This window comes from Ambystoma mexicanum, chromosome 12 (genome assembly GCF_040938575.1).
Source record: "Ambystoma mexicanum isolate Mex_15411 chromosome 12, UKY_AmexF1_1, whole genome shotgun sequence".
In the NCBI taxonomy this organism is placed as follows: domain Eukaryota; kingdom Metazoa; phylum Chordata; class Amphibia; order Caudata; family Ambystomatidae; genus Ambystoma; species Ambystoma mexicanum.
The window spans coordinates 519,517,685-519,543,317 of NC_090936.1; the positions used below are offsets into that span (position 1 = coordinate 519,517,685).

The window sequence follows — 25,633 nt, forward strand, 5'->3', positions numbered from 1 at the left end:
TGAGTTGGGAATCTAGTTCCTTAACCCACAAGGCGAGTTAAGCAATAATGCCAAGCTTGGCAGGCCATACCGGTGATTAGTAACCCACCACCCAAGTTTATAGCCCGGAGCGCCAATGTCCCGGGAGCTAGTGGCACTTTTTTCTGTCGAAAATGAGCCAGAGCAAGTGCATGACCTGGGTTTTCACACACACAAGAATCTAATTAAGATGGCTGGTCCAATAGGCCTGGGCACAAACATCTGGGTTGCTAAAGGCCATCTTGTATGTGAAAAAACAGGCCGCAGTGCGTGATCCTTGTTTCACACACAAAGAAATAAAATTAAGATGGTCCCCATGGAAATAGCCATTGGGGCGCCAGGCAGAGCCCTCGTCAATTTCTATGACAGCAGTCACCAGGGTGCAGGGGGCAAAGGGGATGGCGAAGAGGAGGGCATGGTTCCTGCTGTGGAGAAAAGTTTAGTGTCAGCAGAGTTGGTGACCCCAGAGGTGGGGCAAAGGGAGGTGTAGGCAGCAGGTGGAAATTGGATGGCTGGCATAAGCAGCTGCCAGCTTGCTTGAAAGGTGGGCTTACACTAGGAAGCAAAGCCCTCTTCCTGAGAAAGTTGATTGGTTTAGGTGCCCATCCTAAGTGCTAATTAAGCTAGAATGTATCTTGCAGGCTATAACAGTTTAACGGCCCACTTCCCATGTTAATAGGCCGGAGTGCAGAGAGATCTTTTAATAAGAGTGGTACACTGGTAGCACCCAGAACAGCCCATCAAACTCATTATTACATCATCCAGCACCCAAGTAAATGAAAGGGGCACTAAAGAACCTTTTTCTTGCAAAAATGGCCGTTGGCAAACATATAAGCTGGATTGGCTCATAAAAAGAAAGACGCATTTAAGATTGCCACTCTGGAAATAGTCACTGGGGTTCCAGATGCAAGTGGAGGTGAGGCTGTAGTACCTGCTGCAGATAGCAGGGGTATGGGATAAGGGCCAAAGGTGGATGTAGTCTAGGTGTGGAGGTCTACGGTCACATGGGGCAAGGGACTAACAATGCCAAGGAAAATGGAGTTCCACTGGAGGAGGGGCTTGCAATCAGGATAGAGTTTGGTGAATACAGCCTGTGTTTCAAGCATCCTGATTAGCTGGTGCCCGTTTCCTGCTTTTGTAGCCAGGTCACAGGCACAACCAGAGGGCACACAGAAGGCCATCTGGCCCACAAGCAACTGAAACCCCAGTCACAGGGGCAGAGTTCCTACATTGAAAGCAAGATATACTTTAAGGCCTGGAAATGCTTTGGTAAATCCCATACTGCTCCATGGAAGGGGAAGCTCCCCCTGGAACCTCAGAGGTCATTTGAACACGTTTCTCGAGAGGCCCAGGTCGAGTAGAGTCAGAGTTTGATTTAGGGCAGGAATTTCATCCTATAATCACACAGTCAAATACAATTAAAAATAGAATACAATGAATACAAATCAGCATGATCACAATATGTGGGTAACAAATTGATCAGTAAAGTAGGTTCCATGTCATTTCCACAAATTAAATGACTTTGGGGAAATTACTTCGACATTTTACTTCGGTTTGTTTTATGGGGGGTTCCCCCAAACCTCTCTTCCCCCTTCATTACAACCCCTACCCCAAACCCTATCCCACCACCTTTTATTCCTTAACCCACAAACCCATACACATTTTGAAGTATTTATCGAAGTAATTTCCATGAAGTAAAGTAGCACGCAGTCATTTACTTTGTGGAAACAACGGGAGACCATAAAGTGAATTATATGCATTTATCCAGAACAATTATCAAAATTGACAGTCTGTCATACACCCTCTTCTTAGCAACCCTTCTTTGTTCTTTAATGCATAATGCAATTCTAATTGGGATTCATGCTATATGACCACGGTCTCAGAAAATATGACCAATTCCCAATTGCTCTACCTTCATAAAATGGTGGCCCATCAAATTCACAAGCTACAATGCTACTCTATAATTAATGTAGAGTCATTGTTATTCTATGGAAAGAAAAAATAAATTAAGAAGCTAATACTCCGGCTTGCACCTTGGCATAGTGGTCCCTTGATTGAACAAAAAAAATAAAGCAGACTCATCAGTTTGCCTGTGCCACAATGACTTCCTGGTCTCCGCTGGACTTAAGGTACACCATTCTCTCCTTTGTTCAGCTAGCGCTGCTAGTTAACGGAGGATACAGCCAGCATGTGTACCCTTATCATCACAGGTGGCTAATATAACATACTCAGCATTGTCCCTAGTGGCGACATCACGCAGAGAGCAGCTGGTGTGGCTGGGGCTGAATAGTGCAGTCGCACCTGGTTCAAATGAGCAAGACTCTTCTGGGGAGCATGCACAAATAATCTGGTTATGAGGGTAAGAGTAAACATGTATTATGCTTCCCATTGGCATTCTTGGTGGCACCATGGGATCCACCATCACGCACAAAGGTAAACACTTAGCAGCCATGCAAAGGTCACATCATAGCACCCTGCAGTGATAGAGACATCCCCGCTGCAAGTAGTCGATTCACGAGAACCTTTTCAGGAGGCCTGATGGGGATACAGACCTAGGAAGTCACGATTTGTGACAAGGTGACTTTTCTGAAGCATGTCCAGGGGAGTTAGTAATAGAAATAGAAGCGGTCCAAAAGGGTAAGGAGACTCTAATCTTTTTTTCAACAGCAGATAACTTCTAGAAGACCCGGAAGCCAATCTCAAAGAGGAGGAACAGCCATGGGTCTACTAGTTGCAGCAGGTCCTCAAATTTTAAATTCAATCTGGGAATCTGCAAAGCGGGAGTGTGGGCGAGTACAGCAGGAGTGTTGAGATAGGGAGAAGGCCAGTTAGAATAAAGCATTAACCTTTCACAATGTTTGTATGTTTGTTTATTTATTTGTAATGCAGGCCAGACCCGAGTGTATCAGGGCACAAGGTACAGGAACATTTTCAGTTTATAGTTCGAGTTACAAGGTTACACAATTATAATACAAATACACAGTTATGATGCATTCAGATGTTCAGATACAGCAACAAAGTATATACACACGGTAAATTTAGCCGGCGGGCATTACGTGACAAAGATAGGGTCAGTATGCTGTGTGCCTAGTATGTCTATTTACATTACAGAAATTGGGAATATTAGGAAAGGTGGCCTTAGTGGTCGTTTTCTTTGAACCAGTTAATGATGCTTTGTCTGAATTTCAAGTATAGGCAAAGGGCTTTCCATGAGCAATGCCTAGTTCCTGACATGAAATGAAACTATGTTTCAAGCCAGTGTTTCCACTCTGCCAGGAAGCCTCTAAAGATCGGAAGGTCTTGGTATCTCCCTTCTCTGACAGTGTACCTTTCTCTCTTGCCAATATGTGGAACGCCTGGGGCTGAGCTAAGCCTGTTTAGAGAAAATGCAAAGTAAAGGGCCACGACAGTTTGCATTGTATGGTGTAGAAAGAACTGAAGCATACTTGTCCTCTTTGCATCTGTAGAGGGGGTGGAGCCGTACAATCCCATCAAATGATATGCCTTATAGCCTATTGGCTCAACTTGGATATATGTCATAGGTCCATATGCTAGATCTCTCCCTTCCACAACTCTGTGAAAACTCTCCAAAAGGTGAGAGGTCAGAAGTTTCCTAGAGGGACTAAGCTCTTTTCGCATATGCAGGCTGCTGCTAGCCTGTACATTCGCTTACCGCGGGCCAGAATCAATCTTTCATAAAACCCTTTTTCCTGTGGCATTAGTGTATTTTTCTTCTTTGTGAGACAGCTGTAGGGGCAAGCCACTTGAGCCCGACCCCTACTTAGGCCTGATAACATCACACAAGCTTGAATGGTGACCGAGAGGAAAAGCAGATACACTTATTTAAATAAAGTCAACATTTGTTTTCCACGGGTTTCATTAGCTTGAAAGTCAAACAATATCCTTTCCGCGATTTTGTGGCCATGGAAATGTCGCCGTTCTGCTTTGCAAGGGCCATTCTAGGCTCGTGTGTCCTGCATCATGGGTTTGAAAATTTCCATCTTCTTAGGAGAGAACTCCGGTCCCCAGAATGCCAGTACTTTCCGGGCTTCTCATACAACTGCGTAAAAGTACTATTATTGGAAGAAAGATTTTCTACTCCTCATTGGTGTCTCCCGGGACCACCAACCAAGTGTGCGAGGTTTGCCTTTTGTTAAGCGCTGGGAATGGGAGCAAGACCAGATGGTCCGAGGATACATCCTGGAATAAGATTTAGAGCACACATTCACCACAGAAAAACTCGATTTGGGAACACTACTGATTAAAGATAAAAGAAAATTCTTCTATTTTTTTTAACTGACAGATCACAAGAATTTACTTGGGTATGATTTGTGTCCTAGATCACAAGTGAAATTGTTCCTGTACTTACAGCTTTATTGAATTAGAAGAAGAAAAAAATATTCGTAAAATAAAGATTGAACGAAACAGGTGGGAAAAACAACATAATCAAAGAGTGTATGTGTCACTCAATTCATCCACTAAGCACTGTAATAACTGCTATTTCCTTACAAGAGGAATCGTAATTTAAGAGAGGATATAGTTAGACGTGATCTGGATGATAGAGCCACAAAGGACACTAACAACAACAAAATATGGGTCAGATCCATGCCTGCAATATGTAAGGAAGGCATGGTATCAAACAGTGAAGACAGACAAGTGATCACAGTTCAAGGATGTTTATTGAACTTCAATGGGTTGGATGAACGCCTATCTAACCCTAAATCTAGTAAGATGGGAGTAAGCTGCAACCATCAAAGTAAAAATAACACAGTCCAGTCTTGTCAAAATGAAAATGGCCTGTACTAATAAACCAATTGCCAATACTTAATTCTAAATACAAATTGTGGGAAAATGATGTATTCAAAAGAAAGAGTATTCAAGAAATAATATCTTAAAACAGATGAGTGATGAGCTCCCCTTTCCCACGTTTCAGCACAGGACAATGCGTCACACTTGAGCTTGGAACACACTCTAGCTTCTTTGAGCAGCGGGATGCAGTTCAAAATCAAATAGGACCTCCTGCTATAAAGTCTCTTGCTCTCCAAAAGTCTCTCGCTCGCAGAATGTCACGTGTTACCAAAACAACACTTAAAGTTCTCTCTCCTCAAAAGTTCACTGTCATTCGTTTTCAGGTATAACATTCACTTTGGGTCTCCCTCAGCCAGAATCTGACCCTATTCTTACACAACTCTGACAACTCAAAGGCACAAAACCTTGTAGAAACAGACTAGCCTAGTACAGTTCATCCAGACTCACCGGCTCTGTTGAAGGTTCTGCTTTCGGCTTTGATCCAGGCACCAAGGGTGATACCATGGCAACTGCTGTTCCTCCCTGACTTTGCCAGTCATGCAGGAGGGCCCCGGGTCTCTCGGACACACAGAATAGGATTCTTTTGCTTCACTTCCTGGCTTTGCACATGCTGCTTTCAAATCCTCAAGAGTATAACGATCACTCGACAAAAAGCTCAAGGGCATCTCCCTCATTTCTCTCTCTTCTCAACCTGTCATTTTTCTTCATCTATTCATTGTGGCCTTGAAGAAACTGCCCCTTTGTGTGCTCTGGCTCGCTCAAAGTGGGATTCTGTGCTTTGCATTTTATCCATGTGGGGGAAGTTCCATGGAGATCAGGTGTGAGTCGTTAACAGTGATTTCCTGACTCTGCCTGACCATGGTAATGGGACATGCCCGGTCCATTGCTCGGGTACTAGTCTGTTTTCTCCCAGAGTGGGCTGTCTGTGTAGCAGTGTTTGTGAAGGCAAGGGAGGGGTTACAGTCACTAGATATCCTACCTGATAGGATGGGTCAAAGGGATTATAGGGGGGATACCGCGTCTAGCCACAAGATATCCTACTCCCACTCCCTGAGGACTCCTCACCCATGTGATCCTCCCGCACTGGTTCACACCCAGGGTCTGGATCCAGAGGCGATGGCTGTGCCCTGGCCACATGAGAAAGAGACCGGGGACTAGCGGGTGAGACACCTTCTGGTTTCTCACAAGTAGCATCTGCTGAGATTACATCTGTGATCCACTTCTGGGCTGAGAAGGCGCATAAGAAACTATTCAACATATGTAATATGCACGATGAAACGTCTGTGCAATCTACTTTTTCCTGAAGAAACTACACCATTGGAAATAATCTGTTGAATAAAAGAATCACAAATAAATTAAGAATCTTGCATAAAGTCATTGAGAAATTGGAGTTACCTCGAAAATGAAGATAAAGATGTGTAGGGAGAAGGGTAGTTTGTGTATAGGGGATCACAAATAAAACACCACCTAGAGGTGTGTGGCTAGCAGTCTGACATTTGCAGCCGGGAAATGGTTGATATGCCTAGGGGCAATGCACACTCAAATAAATGGTGGCCTCAAAACGTCCTCCTAATTCCATGTCTTTGTGGAAGAGTAAGGGTGGAAAGATCTAGGCACCAGGACGCACGGGTTCATAGTGGGTGGCTATATCCCCCCTACTGTGGAGATATAGGCTAACTACACAGAAGGGCTCATCACGCCCTCTTAGCAGTAATGTCTCTAGGGTTGGGCCAAAGGTGCACTTGCCTCCACTACACAATGTTGTGTCCTCCTCCCCAGGAGGCTGATGCGGGCTCGGGTTGCTGCGTTTGCTGCATCTCTATGGAGAAAACTAGCATAGAACATTAGAGGAATGCGCTCCCGGGCTGACGCCTGGGGACCAACAGGATGCAGGTATGGGGCTTGAAATCTTGGTGGTGGTGCAGGCTGTCAGGTTTAGGACATGCACACAGGGTGGTGGGGGAGGAGGGGAGATTCCAGGTGTTGGGTTTGAGCTATGGGTGGGAGGAGGCAGCATGCCAGGCATAGGGCTTGTGCTGTGGATGAAGGGAGGGCAGGATGCTAGGCATGGGGCTTGCAATCGTGGTGGTGGGGGTCAGGATGCCAGGTTTAGGGCTTGTGGTCTGGGTGGTATGGGGCCAGGATGCTAGGTAGGGGGCCTGAGATCTGGGTGGTGGGGAGGTATGATGCCGGGTATGGGGCTTGCGCTTTAGGTAGTGGGGGGCAGGATACGAGGTATGGGCCTTGTGCTCTGCATAGTGGGGGGAAGGATGTCAGGTATGGGGCCTGTGCTCTGGATGGTGGTAGGGGAGAATGCCAGCTATGGGGCTTGCATTCTGGGTGGAGGGGGTAGGTATGCCCGATATGAGGCATGTGTGGTGGGTGGTGGCGGGGCAGGATGCCAGGTACAGTGCTTGCATTCATGGTGGTGGGGCCAGGATGCCAGGTATAGAGCTTGTTTTCTGGGTAGTGGGCAGTCAGGATCCCAGGTATGGGCCATGCAGACTTGGTGGTAAGGGGTAAGATGCCCTGTTTGGGGCTTGTGCTTTGGTGGTGGTGGGGCAGGATGCTAGGTATAGGGGTTATGCTGTAGGTGGTGGGCGCAGGTTGCTAGGTGTAGGTATTGTGCTCTATGTGGTGGGGGGCAGGTTAGCCATTCATTCATCTTCCTGAGCGGGCAGTGCAGGCAGTCTCTTTCATCCCTGCCGCACTGCCCGTGAATCATTGTAGCAGTGCGTGGGAGCTGGAGCTCCATGCCAACATGGCCACCCCCTCCAATACCTTTGAAGCCAAATTCACTTCCCAGCCTGCTCCTGCCAAGCATTGCCATTGGCTGGGAAGCACCTTTTCCTGGCTTCCTGGATCGAGCGTAGCTGGTCCGGCCCCACATCTAGGCCTACATAAAAGGCCTGTTAGCCTGTCTGGGCCTGTCCGGGGTTTACGGCGGCTTTCCCACTCTACCCGGATGATACCACCCCGCTGTATCCTTGTCACAAAACCCGATGTGGTGCTTCACTGCTGGGCCACGTTATGGTAAGGAAGGCTGAATCCCCTTCTGGTCAGTTCTCTCCTTTGTTTGACTGCTACCGGTGTTTCGCTGTTCTCTGGATTAACCTACACTGCTCCATATCCTCACATGTGACACTGCTGCAGCGTATGCTTCTCTTGGAATGCACTTTATCCTGATTTCAGATCCTTTTGCCGCATATGCCACTAACTTTAACAGCTACAGATTGCTTCTGTACCTGGGCTCCAGTCTGATTTTCTCTTCTGAGCCACTAACTGCATTAGTTTCCACGAGGCATAGCTGCTAGACTGTACTTCTAGGAACCCAGTCAATTTACCGAGAATAATTCCAAATGGTACATTTCACCGAAAACCATAATACCAAAAATATTAAATAAATATATATAGGGTAGTGGGATAAGGGTTGAAATGTGTCAGGATGGGTTTGGGGTTGCGTTATAAGCATGGAAAATCAGTGACTTTGGGGGGAACCCCCCTAAATGAAGGAACAAAAATTATAATAAATCACCAGTATTTTGGTCGCGATGAAATGTACCATCGGTAAAATCACATTTAACCTACTTCTACCTTTATTTTGTCCTTCTTGATATGTATACCAGATGTTGCCACCGTACCATGATGCATGGTCACGGACAGACTGTGCATTTACCTTACCTGTTCCTGCTTTTTACCCATCTGCTCCTGCATTCTTCATTTAATCCCCGCATCAAGTTTTGAGGCTGTCCAATGTTGCATTCTACCTTTCCCTGCATACTGTTTTAGCCCCTTGCATCATAAGATGCTCCTTACCCATATTTCTCCCACTCTAATGTCGGTTCTCCATTTCCTGCTTTGTGCTGACCTTTAATCATTTCGCTTGTAAACTTCTTCCCTACCCCTGAAAATTCCTCCTTCCTCCCCTTACTGCTCTGCCCATCCTCCCCCTCTCTTTCTGTTTTATTGCACGATCTGAATTGTCTCACCACTTAGTAGGAACATTATTGTTTGTCATCCCTCCCTGCTCTTCCCCTTCCTTCACCTTCCCTCCTCTCACTCATTTATATTCTGCACTTGCACCCTCTGAATTGTCTCACGACCTAGTAGAAACGTTATTGTCCGTCTCCCCTGTAAGGAAGGCATGGTATCAACGGCAAGAGAGACACAAATGACCACAGTACAAGGGGCGTTCATTGAACTTCAAATGGGTTTGAAAAATGCCCATCTAATCCTAAATCTAAAGATGGGAGCAAGCTCCGACAATCAAATAATAATAACTCAGTCCTAGTGGTGTCTTCTCAAAATAAAAGGGCCTATACTAATAAACATATTGCCAATCCTTACCTCTAAATACAAATAGTCTGGAAAACAATGTTATGCAAAAGGAAAGTGTTCAAGAAATGATATGTCAGGATATTCAAGACTTTGGCTTCCCTTCCCAATGTTTTCAGCACGGGATGAGGTGGCACACTCGAGCTTAGCACAGTCTCTGGCTTCTCTAGCATGAGGGTGCAGTTCAAAACTTCAACATCATGGCCTTCTGTGCCAAAGTCTCTTTGCTATTCTGAGTCTCTTCTTTCAGAGGGCCTAATGCAACAAACAAATAATAAAGTTCCTTTCCTTCCAGGATTCTCATACACACACTTTTCTCAGGTGATTTACTGTTCACCTTGGATCCCCCTGTGCCGGGTTCAGATTTTCACAAACACAATTTTCTTAGGATTTCCACGTATCCAATTTCTCAGGTGATTCACGGTTCACCCCGAATCCCCCTCTGCCAGGCTTAGATCCGTTCTAAGACAAAATCTTCAATCAGTCTCCCTCTATCGGGCTCAGACCAGTTGGGGCTTGTGCTCTGGGTATTGGGACAGGATGCAAGGTTCAGGGCTTGCATTATGGGTGGTGGTGTGTCATTTGAGTTTGGACTTGTAGCGCTCTACCTTACATATGTGACACTCATAAAATGTTTTTACGGGGGCGTTTGAAGCTGCACTTTTGACATATTATTGCAGCCCCTGCGAGGCTATAAATTACATATAGTGGCTGACTGACCAGGCATAAGATGGAACTGTTGGTGGATTTGAGGCGGCACTTACATCAGAACATGTCATACATGGGCAGGCTTGTGCAAGGATGACATGGCATGGTTGGAACTCGGATTATGTTGACTGTGATTAAGTACAGTTGTTCGTAACTGACAAGGCTATGCTTAACTGGTAGGCTGGCATATTGCGCCAAACACTGCAGTTTCTAAGAGAACCATGGTGTATTTAAACATGACTTCAGGTAGGTTATCACTTTTATTAGCAACTCCCTGTAGTAGGGCAACACGGGGCACCCTGAATTGACAGCAGTCTGCAGCATTTAAGCAGCACTAAAGCATATTTGAAAGTAACCTGGCAATTTAATGGTAACACCGTGCAACTTATTTGGTTATATTCTGGCACTTCCAGACACAATGGTGTGCACTGCATGTTCTCCTGGAACAATATTAAAAATGGTGTAATTTTTACTAACTTATGATGCAATTGACACCTTGGCATAAGAAGTGTTAGAATATGTAATTGTTCCTACAAAATTGCTTGTACATTTCTTTTTATCCAACTTTCCCCAAACATTGTGCTGTGGAAATGTACCATTGTTGCCTCCCCAGGTTTACTTTGGGCTACTCCGTCCATGTCAATTTGGAAAAACATTCATTCACATTGTCCATTTTTAGGTGGCCCTCATACTGTTGCCTCTGGTCCCTTCTGTGCCCTCCCTAAATTTGATCCCTTGAAATACCACTGCCTCTGAGGTGGATTGGGAATGAGAATCATTGCATTCAGACTGTCCCTCACGAGGAGCAAAGGCATGAGCGGTTTGCTGAAAGCCCTTGCTATCTTAAGGCAGGTACCATGGTACTTGGGCCCCTTTTTTCTTCCTTCTTTGCAATGCAAAGTCATTACAGGCAGCCACTGACACTGTGGGTGATATGAAAAGGGATATTTCTCCTTTGTGAAAGGTACAATGAGTGAAAACGTGGTTGTAGGCCCTCCTAGGTGGGAATCATCCCAGAGAACAGGTTGTTTGGCAGTGTACATCCTTAGTAGATGAGCTCGACAATTCTGCAAATTTGCTCCAATGCTTTTGGTTTCACCCTACGTTTATTTAGTGTATTTATATACAGGAGAAACAATGCTCTTTTGATCACAAAAGAACGTTAATAGATAAGAAATCAGATTTCAAGGGAAGCAGTGAGCTTCTTGCAATGGGGTGGGTTTGAGGGACATTCTGACCAGGTTGTTGAGGGGAGTAAATGGAACAGTCATCGGGGACAATACATAAGTGGACATACATAGATTAAGGACAAAGAACATTGGACATTTTTAAGTGCAGCTAGGCGGTACGGCCAGCTGTGCTTGGGATGTGACCATGATGGGTGAAGTGCTAGAGTGGATGCAGATCACAATATTTTCTGCCAACACCTCTCCACCAAATTTAATTTCTCCAGAGAAGCCACCAGCTGGATCAAAGCCTTTCTCAGCGAGCGATCAGGGGTCTTCATAGGCTCAGACGCTGCCGATCCCATACCTGAACCCTACGGTGTCCCTCAGGGTTCTTGCATTCCACCTACCCTGTACAATATGTTCACTAAAACCCTGTTCGACCACCACAATAACCTTGGGATCCTCTATACCAACTTCGCTGATGACACCCACATTTTGCTAAAACTTACTTGTAACCACGACACTGACCCTGCTAATATCAATCAAGTCTACAGCGTCATTCAGGCCTGGATTGCGGAAAACCATCTCTGCCTGAATGATGACAAAACAGAGCTCCTCATCGTAGGATCCCCATACCATCTCAAATGTCTAGACTGCGCCTATGCATCTTTCTGCATTGACGGAAACACTACGAGTGTCTCAAACCATGTTAAAACACTGGGTGTTCACTTACATGCAGAATTATCTATGCACAAACACATCAAAGCCCTAGCCTCCTCAGTGGCTTACACCATTAGACTCATCAACCTCAGCAGAAAATTCCTATCCACGGACAACGGCCTCACCCTCACCACAGCCATTATAGGTAGCAAACTAGACTACTGCAAAGTCATCCTTGCAGGCACCTCCTCTAAAAATATGACAAACCTTCAGTTGATCCCAAACAATGCCCTCCAAGCTTTTTGGGGCCTCAAATGCTTGGACCGCATCTCTCATGCCAGACGCCCATCAAAGCACGTATGGATTAAGATTCTCTCCCTAACACACAGTTACATCCACAATACTGCACCCCCATACCTTGCCAAACGCATTTCCAAAAGAATTTTGTGATAGGCTGCTTGGTGTACATAAATTCTCTCATGTACATATTCCCTAAACACGTGTTTCTCTAATATTGTAGTATTGGTTCCTCAGGAGGGTTTTTTTGCTTGGTGGAGCTACATGGTAATCTTGTGAAGCGCTCGGCTATCATACCGCGACAGCTCTGGAAACGCTCCAAACAACTAGCTCACAAAAGGAATCCATAACTGTATCCTGATCTTATGCTAATATGACGAGGACCCAAGATGAACTCAAGTCCTAAATCACGCGATTTCCGACGTTACCATATAGCTCCACCAAACAAAAAAAACCTCCTGAGGAACCAATACTACAATATTAGACAAACACGTGTTGAGGGAACATGTACATGAGAGAATTTATTTACACCAAGCAGCCTATCACAAAGTACTAACTACGGTTACCAAGGCAACATACATCAAATAAGGATCCCAATTGTGGAAACTACAGAATCAGGACCTTAAGTCTTCATTTTTCTAAATGACTTATGCTTGCTTATAATTGGATCACCATTAAATATTGTAACTGATGAACTTTCATGCTTCTGTTTTTCATCTATAATTTTGTGATCAAATCTTAGTCTAATGGCGCTCCTAAGGTAATATAATTCCTTTTTTCCTATCAGTTTTTGCAACCATTGGGCAACCTCAATGGCATTATTACCTAGCAGCCACAGATACCCCAACTTATAAGACCCACGGCCAACACTAATGAGCTCGCTGTAAAGATTGCGTTTAGGTTGCAACAATCAATTTGCATTTCCAAAAGAACCAAAACACCCCTGCCTATGCCGCGCATCCACCTCGTCAATAGCCATCCTGAGATTCTGAAAACAAAAGAGCTGGGGGCACCTGCTTCACAGTCATTGCCCTCACCCTATGGAATGCCCTACCTCTCCACATCCAAGAGCAGGATTCCGACCTCCTCTTCAGAAAACTGCTACACACCTGGCTGTTTGATAAATACGACTAACCTGTTTTTGGGGCACCCCCTGGTTCCTACCTGTCTTTCTGCAACATTTATTTTCCTGCTTATGTGCCATATTCTTCCCATGTTCCGAAGTTACCAGCACTGTGATACTTACGGGTTTGGGCGCTGTCAATAAATGAAATAAATAAATAAAAGAGGAAGTGAGAGACAGGGGCAGGTTAGAGGCGAGTTAAACATGTTAGCTTGCAAGCAGATGAGAGGTGGGTTAAGACCTTAACTCTGAGGCGAGGAGGAAGGCTTTTAGTTTGGTTTTGAACACATTCTTATCGACTGCTTCTCGGATGTCCGGGGGAAGAGAATTCCATGCAAGTGGAGCAAGAAGAAAGAAAGAGGGGAAGCAGGATGAAGCACAAGGAGGGCGAATAATCACAAGGGTAGTCGAGGAGGCAGAGCAGAGACTAAGAGAAGGTTTATAGAGTTGGATAGAGGAAGATAAATACAGTGGTGCCTTATTGTGGACAGATTTGAGAACCAGAAGAAGACATTTAAATCTGACCCTGTTTTGCATCGTCAGGAATCCAGCCTAGTGACGGTACGAGGAAGTAGTTGTGAAGTGAGGGAGTTCAAAGCGAGTCCTGGTAGCAAAGGAAATGATCTTGTCGAGAGGACAGAAAGCATATTTGGGGAGACCAGAGAGGATTCTGGCACAGTACTCCAGTTTGAGAAGGGTTATGCAGGTTAGAAGGGTAATCCAGATGCAGACCCTTTGCTCTCTGTGCTATGGAGGGAGACGGTTTCACCTCATTGATGATGCCCAACAAGACAGAAATGTGTGTCTGGGGTTGCTGTTGGTATTCTTGTTCCAAGGAGAATTGCCTAGCATTTCAGTACTGGGCCTACTTAGTGGAAGGTACCAGACTGATATTCAAATACACATTTCTACTCTTTTTAAGTTACAGTGAGCTGAGACGTGGTTGTTGACCCTTCTGTGTGGGGATCATTCCAAAGAACAGCTATTTGACCTTGTTTGTTTGCAGTAGCGGTGCTCCCGCAATTTGGCAAATTTGAACCAACATATATTCAAGAATTACTACTGTAAAAGGCTTTCATGGTGGTGTTTACAATATATCCCTGAATGTCAGTGTAAATACGTGCATGGTTCCTGTGACCACAACATGTTCCTGCACGTCCATTTAAAGCAATGTTGTCATGCTGCTTGTACCCAAATACAGTTTAGGATTGCCATGCGGGACACATACGTAATGGTGCCCGTAATACATACATGAAAGCATGCCACTGTAAATCACATTCATGGTGCCGGTGTAACACCTCCTCCCCTGCTAAACAAGCACATGCATGCCACTCCCACAAAGAAACACTCACTAGTTCATGCAGATTCACTCACTCACACATGCGCACACTTACTCTTCCACGCGGACACACAGGTGTGCACACATTCTCTCTTGCATGCACACGCATACATACCCTACATTCATGAAATACAAATACATTGGATGTACAATTTACAATTAATTGATTGGCAATGAACATGTGTGGCAGAACAATAAATGTACCTATAATTTCAGATGTGCAGAACCTTACCTTGGGGCACAGTGTTGCCGAGGCTCTGGTGTATTGCTCTGAGCTCCAGCAGGTTAGGAGATATGTAGGTCAGCTCTTTCCAGGTGTCTGACATGAAGGGCTTTGAGGCTTTGCCCTGGTCTGTTGGTTCGTAACACACTTCAAAACAGCATTAAAAAAAATGTACAGGTCATTAGCAAACCTTTGACAAAGGGAGGGTTACTACATCAGTACTTCTTTGAGGCATTGCGTTAAAGGCCTTATTGGGGACCACATTTCCAAAAGTGGGTTGGGTTTCTGAGAAGCAGAGAAAGACTGCGCACAAAGGGATATATTGAGGCAAACCTTTCTGTGGCGGGCTGTACCAGGTGGTAACAGACCACAGCCAGCATTTATGAGGGTCATTATTGAGAACAGACTGCCATCACCCGGCCCTGCTTGCCATGGAAGGCATTACTGCCATGAGCACCATGGTGGGTGGATAATGGCAAGCGTTTTTGTTTCCTTAAAAAACACTTGCAATTGAGCAACCATACAGAAAAGAAATCAAGCACTGGCAAAGCCAACAGTTTTTATTTTTTATAGACAGACATGTTCCCCAAAACCGATATTTTTAACATTTCAATATTTATATCTAACAATTTTCTACACACGTTCTCAATAAAATTAATACCATGTCATTACTAGTCTTCACATTTTTATTAGAAAATAAAGCAATAATGTGCCACTACTAAACTTTATTTTCTATACAAAACAAAGAAAATAAGACCAGCTACTGTAATTCAGTGGGGTTTCCTGTAGGCGGAATTACTAGGAAATCAAGTGTGACTGGTGGTGCACCTGGTTAATCTTGCACTGTATTACATCAGAAGCTGGTTCATATCTTCAAACAAATGCTTTTGAAGACGGAAATGACTGACTTCTTAAATGTAACAAGAATGCAGATAAGGAACAGAAGAATTCCTGCAATTGATTTATCATTCATACGACTTTTGGGGCAAGTAGAAATTACTGTTTTAGGTCACCTAGACGTGACAAGAATGTGTTACTGGTATAGTACTGGCATACATGTATCCCAGCACAAATGCCAGACAAATGTGCCAAACCCAGATATACTTTCAATACCAATAGTTTATTATTATATAGGTGGCAATCCCCCAAGTTTATGAGCCAAACCCCAAAACTACCCAATTCAAGATGTCAGCCAAGGAAAATGTAAAAGGAGCAGTGGCGAAGTGACATCCCGGCCATCATCACATGGACCTGTAGACGTCATCCCAACATCCCCCAGACCAGAAATACCTCTGGACCAAGCCACTCAGTCCATTCTTCCAGGACTACGAGTCTCCGAATTCCTGTGTCAGAAGAAAAACCCGAACCAGATCTGGGGGCCGCCTCTGCAGGTATGGGATGAGGAGCACTGGGCAGGGCCACAGTCGGGTCCCTGAGGTCAGCAGGTTTGTGAGAGAATATGGTATGGGCCCAGGGCATCCAGATACTGCTAACTCTAAAACGGCATCTCTCACATTCCCTCTATTCTCTAAAAGGAACATAACCAGACTAGACTAGGAGGGCACAGCTACAGATTTCTAGATAGGAAGATGCTGGGGAAGACCATAGAGTCCCGCGGGAGAGCTTTCCATCCTCATAAGAGAATGTTCTTGGGGAACCCACACCACTCTCCCATTTAACACTCAGAGTGACAGAAAGAAGGACAGCCCTCTCCCATGCAGCGAGAGGAGATTCAGAGAGAGCGAACCTTCTTTCCCACAGAGAGGAGAGACCTGTGGGGTAGAGCTCATGTTTCCCTCACAGGTGCATTCATGATGGGGAGAGAGACCTTTGCAGCCCCACCTTTCATTGGAATCCGTGAGAGAAACATGGCCAGAAAGCCATAAGCTAGTGAAGTAATCCTTCAGTCTACCATCTTCTCAAGGGAAAGGCCAACACACCCACTCACCTTTGGTCTATGGGAGCTAGACACATTAAACTCTGAAGAGGGAGACACTTCAAGCAACAGGCATAGAGTAAGAGCAGCTGCTGCAGCCTCTCTAATGGGAAGAACATTCCAGAATGGAAACCAATATGGCAGCTACTCAAATGTATGCATTTCTTTCCAGAACATGGAACTAGAAGGTCTCCCAGACACTGAGCATGCCCAGCACATCACATGCCCCTTCCCACCAATAAGGGCGTAGGCATGTAATCCCAGTCCTATATATGTTCTAGCTACCAGCACAGTCTTGGGAGGATAGCTCAGTAGCAACGTGCTCACCTTGGAAGCAAGACGACACGGAGAAACAAAGGTTTGATTGCCGGGTCCGCGCTTAGAAACCTCTGGGTATTAAGCGCGTTATAAATAACCAATCATATCATATCATAGATAGTGATTTTCAGAGCTACATAGTGGAAGTTTGGAAGCAGAGAACGAGCTGTGGGAAGTGCTGGAGAACAGAGGAGGAGGTGGAGGAGGCTGGAGAGGGGTGGACAGAAAGCAGGAGGAAGGATGATGAAGGGAGGAGGCCAGACACCGGGAGAGAAGGTTGGAGGTGTTTTAAAGCAGTGGTAAGGAGGTAGAACACTAAATGAGAGGGGGAGGAGGGTGAATGCAATAGCGAGGAGGAAAGGCATGATACCAGTAAAGGAGAAGTGGAGGAATTTGTTAAAGAGTTGGTTTGGTTGATATTAAGGGAAGAGAGGAGGAGATACAGAGAGGGGTGTTTAGAAGTGATATCTTGGGAGGGGAAGCAGACAATCTATTTAAGGAGTTTGGAGGGGTTGACATGTCAGTCCCTGGGAAGACTGATGTGGAAGAGGTGCTAGAGGCAAACTCTGAGCTTAAGCAGGGTGGCACCTGCAGGGATGGAGAAACGAGAGAGTGGCAGAGCATATAGGAGGTGCAGGGTGGGCACCAGATTAGAGAGAAGAGACAGGAGAAGGCCGTGAGGAAGAACCGCAAAAGAAAGGAAAGAATAGAGGGGGCTAAAGAAGGATCAAGAAGTAGTAAAGAAAGGGGATTGTACAAAGCCAAGCGGATGTGATCCGAGGTTGGCTGGAGGTAACAAGCACATGTCTAAGCAGGGAGGAGATGGAAAGAAGAAAGAGAGAAGTAAAGAATAGGAGGTGCAGGAAATGTTCACTGAAGCACAAAACTATTGCAACTCATTCAGGAGCTAAATGAAGACAGGGTTTTGGGGACTAAAGACCTCAAAGCAGGGAGGTGAGGAAGGCACCCAACCCCAGCATGTAGAGATGATTGGATGGATAGCCCTCTTGGTGGAAGATTAGGGGCCCCCCTCCAACTTCCCCAGCAATAGCTTCCAACCCTGCTCATACGTAAAGTGCAGGTACCGGACCAAGCTGAAAAGCAGAGAATCTAGAATCTGAATGTGTGCATTGATGTTTTTTTCAGCTGAGGGAGTGCTCTTAACTGTGAAAGGGAAACCTTGTTTCAGTGCAGTGCAGTCAATGGCAACGACAAAGCACGAGAGGGAACCAAGGAAGGCCTTAGTAGAGCACTTCAGAAGGCTCAGCAGAGGGAATTGGACAGTGGGGGTGCTTCAGCTGCATTCCTTCTTTGCCTCATGTAAACTTGACTGCCGCCTTCACTTCTTGGACACAAGCCTTCTCCATATCTCACACACTGTAATCAAGGTGAGACAGATGATGTGCAGTGCAGGAAGGTTGGCTGTGGAACCTCCTCCCAGTAACAATCTGCACTGAAGCTAACCATCTTGCCTTCATGATGAAAAAACTGTCAAATACCAAACTTGGCCAAGAGTAAAAACTTCTGGTGGTAAAGGGGCTCCAACACAGAGAATCGTGAAAGGGCAGAGGAGTACACACCAAGGACACATGCAAGAAAACATTGTCTTGGAGAAAGGGCGATGGATGTGTCTTTTATCCCAACCTAGGAGTCGGAGACAACAATGAAAGAAAGAGGACATCCAGTGCTCCAAATGAGATTTTGAAGTGGGAATATTTTTCTCCCTATTTTTGCAAGCTGACGGTAAAATGTTTTTTTAGGGAGAAAAAAGTAAATCACATTCCCAATGGGAGTATTTTATAAAAAGGTTGTTGATTGTAAAACACATTTCTTTTGTAATATGTCTTTGTACCTAGTTATTCATGCAGATTAAAACATAATTTTGTACCTCTTTTGCTTTAGCAGTTATAATAATAGTTTCTTTCCACAGTACAAGATGCACTACTGGTCCAAACATATCCATTGAACTGTGTGGGAGAGCAGGGCACAAGCTCTGATGTCTGTTAATGTTAAAGGATATTTGTACCGTGCACTATCACCACTGGAGTGGTCCCGTGGTGATCTGGCGGCTCTGAAAAGGGAAGGGTGGGTGAGTTAGTGGGAGTAAGTGGGGAAAGTGAAAGAGAGAAGTGATGTGCCATTGGCAGCCTCAACACGGTTAACAACGTTCGCTGGGCTTGGCGTGTTTTCCGGTCGGTAGACGTTGTGTGCTGTTGTGCGAGTCTATGGGTGGTTTGTTTTGTTGTTGTGGTGTAGGGAAATTTGTGCGGTTTGTTGTGTTATAGGGTTGTGGTTGTGTTTGTTTAGAGTTTGAGAGGTGCATGCAGGGGGTGAAATTGTTAGTTTGTTGGTTATTGGCATCGCTGTTTAGATGCCAATAACCAAGATAGATTAGATCCTATCCAGATGCGACGCAGGCTAATGTTTACGATTACATCCAAGTGTGGCATATGCTGACATTTACAATTCCATCTAAGTGTGGCATATGCTAACATTCACAGTTCTATCTAAGTGTGGCACATGCTGAGATTCACGATTATGTCTAGATGCGACGCAGGCCAATGTTCACGATTACATGTAATATGCTAACATTCACAGTTCTATCTAAGTGTGCAACATGCTGACATTTCACTATCCTATCTAGATGCGACGCAGGCTAATGTTTACGATTACATCTAGGTGTGGGACATGCTAACATTTCTAATTCCATCCAAGTGTGGCACATGCTGAGATTCACAATTCCCATCTAGATGCGATGCAGGCTAATGTTACGATTACATGTAAGTGTGGCACATGCTGACATTTCACGATCCTATCTAGATGCGATGCAGGCTAATGTTACGATTGCATGCAAGTGTGGCACATGCTGACATTCACAGTTCTATCTAAGTGTACAACATGCTGACATTTCACGATCCTATCTAGATGCGACGTAGGCTGTTTACGATTACATCTAGGTGTGGCACATGCCGACATTTACATTCCATCTAAGTGTGGAACATGCTAACATTCACAGTTCTATCTAAGTGTGACATATGCAGACATTCATGATCTTATCTGGATGTGACGCAGGCCAATGTTCATGATTCCAGTTTGGCATGACTTAGCATTAGCAATTCCATTTAAGGGAAGCAGATGCTAACATTCACAGTTCAGAGGTAGGGTAATGTAGAGTGGTAGTTTTATTTTGGAGTAGAGTAATTGCTCTACTCCCCGCCCATGCCACACTTACTTTGGTGGTTGGTGCTGGTCGACGGTTGGCCACTGGCTTCCCCTGCAGACACCTGCTGACACTTTCTGGAGCCGCCTCTGCTGGAGCCGCCCTTTGCCTTGGGGGCCTTAGCCGCAGGGGCTGCCGGCAGAGGGCTGCCCTGGAGTGGGTGGTTAAGGCACAAAAGCGGCCAATCAGGAGTGGAGGGCGGCTTGGGAGGCATGAGGGATGCAGGAGGAGGAAATGGAGTCTGATTCAAGGGGGCTGAAGGAGCGCGGTGCACGTGGTGCCTGGGGGCAACACAATTTAAATTATAAGTTCCTGGAGGTCGTGGGGCAGTGCGACTCACCTGGATACAGGAACAAGATTAAGGCAAGCATGTCTGTGTGCCCGCTAGCCTGTTTTCTATTTTTTGGTGAGAGTATTTTTACTCCATATTATCATTTTTTGCCTATTTTTTGTGAGTACAACTAGCTGATACAGCCCTTATCTGTAGGGGTGTATCAGCTACTTCGTCACTTCTTTGCCACTGGATCCTTCCACTCACTCCTCAAGCACTCCCTTGTGCACCCTCTCTGCAAAAAGCTTTCTGCCGACCCTTCCTGTCCGGCAAACTACTGCCTTATCTCCATTACCCCCTTCCTGAGCAAACGCTTGGAGAAGCTGGCCATCTCCCAGCTTATCCACCACGCTGAATCTGTTGGTTGTCTCCACAACCACAAGTCTAGCTTCAGAGCTGCCAGAGGCATGGAATGTGCTCTCTTGAACACGTGTGAAGACTTGCTCTCTAATCTCGATTCCAGCTCTCCTTCCGTTCTCATCTTTCTTGACCTTTCCGCTGCCTTTGATTTGATCAATCATGCCACCCTGATAAATTGGCTCGGTAATACCCTTGTCATCACGGACCTGGCTCTGGACTGGTTGGCCTCATTCCTCTCTGACCGACCTTCCAAGGTTCAACTGGGCCCTTTTCTCACCACGATCTCACCCTCCACCAGCGGTGTCCCTCAGGGCTCTATCCTCTCGCCTTGGCTTTCAACATCCCCCTGCCCCTTTAGCCCATTTGATCTCCACCTTCTTTCCTAACTTCCAGTGTTATGCGGATGACAAGCAGCTCTCCAAGTTTCCCTCCTCAGCCGCCTCCTCTCTCATTCATGACTGCATGTCTGCTATTCAGGTCTGGCGCACTGCTAATGATCTCTGCCTTAATGCAAGTCAGACAGAGATCCTTCTCATTGGGACCCCTGCTGCATCTTTCTCTCCGACACTCTGGCCACCCCTAATGGCCCCCCCACCCTCCTGTGAGGCAAAAACCTTGGTGTCATCTTCGACTCCTCCCTCTCCTTCTCTCCTCACATCATGGACCTTGCCAAGAAGGCCCACTTTCAGCTGAACCTCCTTAGTGGCATTCTTTCTTTCCTCACATTCCCCCAGAAACTCAATGTCTCTAAAGCTCTGGTCCTCTCCAAGCAGAACTACTTCAATAGCCTCTTCCTCAATCTACCAAACTCCTCCCTTTGCCCCTTTCAACTAATCCAGAACAGGACTGCAGGACTTATCTTTGGCCTCAAGCCCAGGGACCGCATCTCTCCGCCCCTAAAATCTCTCCAGTGGCTCCTGGTTGCTGTAAGGATCAAGTTCAAGACCCTCTGCATCATCCACAAGGGTTTTCTGGGGCCTGGACCTCCCTGCTAGAGCCCTTCTGTGATCTATCTCTAACTCTCTGCAGATTAGACGCTTTTCCAAGTAGAGTGGGCGTAGGTCTCTCTCCTCCGCCGGTGTCTCCATCTGGAATGGCATGCCTGCCCCTCTCAGACTTGAGCCGGATCTCCTTAAATTCTGGAAGCTTCTCAAGACCTTCCTTTTCCCTTCTTCCTTCCCGCTCCCACTCCCCTGCTAATGTCCCTGTCCGTCTCTTGACTGGCTGCCTGGTTCTTTCAGAGTCTTACAGGGCATCAGGCCCCCCTAGTCCACTCTACCTGTGCACTTGGTCTCGCCTGACCGCCCCCCCTCCACTTGCACTTGCCCTTCCAGGCCCCTCCCCCTGCACTAGCAGGTTGGGCCTGCACCCTTGAAGCCTTTCAGCCCCGTACCTCGTACTTAGCTCGTGGACCTTCCTTCCCCTGCACTATCTGCTTTCCCCTCCTCTGTCCAGTTGGCCTCCATGGGCACTCATTTTTCTCACGTGCCCTTCTCCCCTGACTGGCACTCCCCTCCCTGCCCTCCCCTCTTCCCTGCACTTCTCTTTACTGCAAATGCACTATCCTAATGTCACAAGGCCTAGTAGGATAGTTTTCTTGTTTTGTTCTCCCTGTTCCCCCACCCTTTTACTTTACTTTATTTTATTTGTAATGCGTACCTTGGACCCAAAGACATTAGGGCGCTTACGGTAATACAAACAAACAAAAAGCATTGAATGTGCGATCAGAAATCAGTGGCAGGGATTGTAAGGGAGGCAAAGCTTGGATTTAAGAGAATAGTAGGGTTTTTAAGTCTTTCATAAATGCCATCAGCTAACTTTGGCTTCTTAAAGCGGCCGGGAGCAGATTCCAAAGTTTAGGGGCCACTAGAAAGAATGCACCATTCTCAACTTTCTTTGTTCTACTCCGCAGTAGGAACAAGTAGTTCTGCCCACTGGACCTGAGAGCTCTCTCGTTGACCTTCTCAATGATGTGCACCAATCCAGGCCTGTACTTAAAAGCTATAACCAATAGCCTAAACTTGGCCCGTGCTTCCACTGGTAGCCAATGCAACAAGCACCTAGCCTCAGGCATGATTTCTACAAGACAAACCATCCACAACTTTAACTGCCCAGTTTTGTACTATCTGGAGTCTGCCAATGTCCCGGATAAAGAGGCCAACCAGGAGACTACTACAGTAGTCAATCTTAGACCCTATTATAGCTCTGCCAATCGTTTCGGAGTTAGCCTGAGTAGTGAGGGGTCTAAGGTGCGAAAGCAATTTGACGCAGAATACCGAGGCTGAGATCATACGGTTAGCATGAGCCCTCATAGTGAGGGACTGATCCAAGACCACACCCAAGATTTTTAATTTGGGAACAGGGGTGATGTTATCAACCCCTAACCTAAAAGATCTGTAAACCGGGTCCAGCTTGAGAAGGGAGACAGAGCTGCCAGAAATCATCAGTTCCGCCTTCCCTTTATTCAATGAGAGGTTGTTATCGAGCATCCACTTTTCTATGAGACTGAAAACTCTATTGAGTTCCTGTTCGTCCCGTAGATGGCACCCGGAGAGGAAGACAACACATTGAGTATCGTCAGCATACTTTGAAAACATGACCCCTTCCAGCTCTAAAAACGAGAAGAACGGGGCCATGAAAATATTGTAGAGGCATGGGGACGTATTCGCCTCTTGAGGAACTGCAAAGAGGTCTGGGATAGGGCAACTCTCTGTATCAATTTCAATTTCTTTATTTGTAAAGCACGCCTTGGCCACAGGCATCTGGGCGCATATCTTATGAGTGGTTACAGCAGACATGTAATAGAACGGCATGCAGTACATCAAGATATAGTCTCTGTTTACAATATAAATAATATTTACAGATATTTATCCCCGGAGCATACTCTACTATGTCTATTATGCAGGAAAGAGGCAATCCAGGATACAGCTGTTGGCGAGAAGTTGGCAACCTCCACCAGTCTAGGCATCAAGATAGAATGTTCGACCAAGTCGAAGGCAGCTGATTGGTCCAAAGATATTAAGAGGGAGAGAGTACCCTTGTCTAGACGGTCCAAAAGTCTGCACTTCAACTCGAGAAGTGAGGTTTGTACCATAACATGGTCTAATACCGGATTGATGGGAGTTCACAATAGGGTACTGAGTGAGGTGCTCCAAGATCTGCCCATAGGCGACCCTGTCTAGTATTTATAACAAAAAAGGGGTATTCGAAATAGGACAATAGTTAAGTGGATTGTCCCTAAGTAGCCCCGTTTTTTTCAGAATATGAGTGACCATAGTCTGCTTAAGGTCATCAGGGACCTTGCCCGCAGACACTGAAGCATTCACAAACTTACAAATGGCTTTTATAAGTGACGGTGGGCATGTTTTTATGATTAACGAGGAGCAGGAATCGCCTCGGCAGTGAGTTGCTTTCAACTTTCTTCAGGGCATCCTCTGATATAGTTTGAAAATTAAATTGTGCAACGGCCGGGTTACACCTGGTGGGCTTCTGGGGGCGAATAACTACTGAGGATGGTAAACTCATTTTTACCAAGTATGTTCCTTCTGATGCCTGGGAGTTTTTCTTGTATACCATCTTGTATTTGCTGACACCACTTGGCATCTTTTAAGACTATTTGGCCGGCTGACTGCGGGGCTAACTCCTGCTCTTTTAGAATTTTAAAAATGCCCTTTATATCTGACTGCACATTTGAAATTCTATTATGGAAATTCTTTTTGGTTTCCAGAATGACTGATTTGAAAGCCTTGGCTAGGTTTTTATAAGCTGGTAAGGATGCAAGACCCGGAGATGTTTTCCAGAAATAAAACACCTTCAACGTTTGTGCTTTTTGTTTACGAAGCTCAGTCGCAAACCAGGGTTGACTTTTATGACTCTCTTCATTTGTTTTCTTTTGCTTCAACGAAGCTAAGGTGTTAGAAATAAAGGTCATATTTGAAGCTAAGTTGTGTGACATAAAATGAAGAGGGGTCTCATCAGGGAAACTGAGATTACTCTCAGTCTAATACCGGTTCAATATTAGTCAAGGTAAGCGTTTCAAGTTACGAGACAAGACTGACCATTTCAGCTTTTTCTTTATTTTCACTGGAAACGGTACTGAGAGGGAAAGTGAACAAAAGCATGATCAGACCACGGGCAAGGTAGGGTAAAGACATTGTGGCAGGTAGCATTAAGGACCGAAAGCCAGTCCAAAGTATGACCCAGCACATGTGTAGGCGTAGATACTTGCTGTTCAAAGCCTATATCTGATGGGGACTATCATAAGTCAGCAGCGTAGTGATCGTGTGCGTCCCCTAACCAATAGTTAAAATCTCAGAGAATGACAAAGCATGAGGAGGGTTTCAATAGTCGTAGCAAATTATTGATAGTGGCCTCCACGTTCATACCAACTTTTAAATGTAGAAAGTCAATACCCTCTATGATTTGTCCAGAGGATTCCCATATGGAAAGAGCATCTTTAAAGATAAAGGCTTCACCCCCACCTCTACCTTCCAATCTGTCTTTTCTGGCCATAGCATAGCTGGAGGGAATAGCTAAATTGAGACTAGAGCCCACTGCACTAGAGCGCCAAGTCTCTGTCAGAGCGCATAAGTCCAGGTTATTCTGTTCGATATAATTAGCAATCTCATGGGCATGCTTAACTAAAGAGCGTGTATTAAGTAACATGCACTGTAATGCGGACACCTGGGTAACCACGCGTGGCTGAAATGACTGCAGCGCAGTGGTTTCCTGCTCTAAACAAATATTTGAAGAGTTAGAATCGGAAGCGATCAAAATAGCCTCTCAGT

The 25,633-nt window shown here is 45.6% G+C and overlaps 1 protein-coding gene across 1 annotated transcript in view; it reads right to left on the minus strand.

Moving 5' to 3' along the window:
• Nucleotides 1-25,633, minus strand: part of LOC138513733 (uncharacterized) — a 440,991-nt gene that overhangs the window by 54,015 nt on the left and 361,343 nt on the right. The window contains exon 16 of the mRNA XM_069628814.1: nt 14,691-14,828. Coding sequence (XP_069484915.1) covers nt 14,691-14,828 — 138 coding nt within the window. The remainder of the gene's footprint in view (nt 1-14,690; nt 14,829-25,633) is intronic.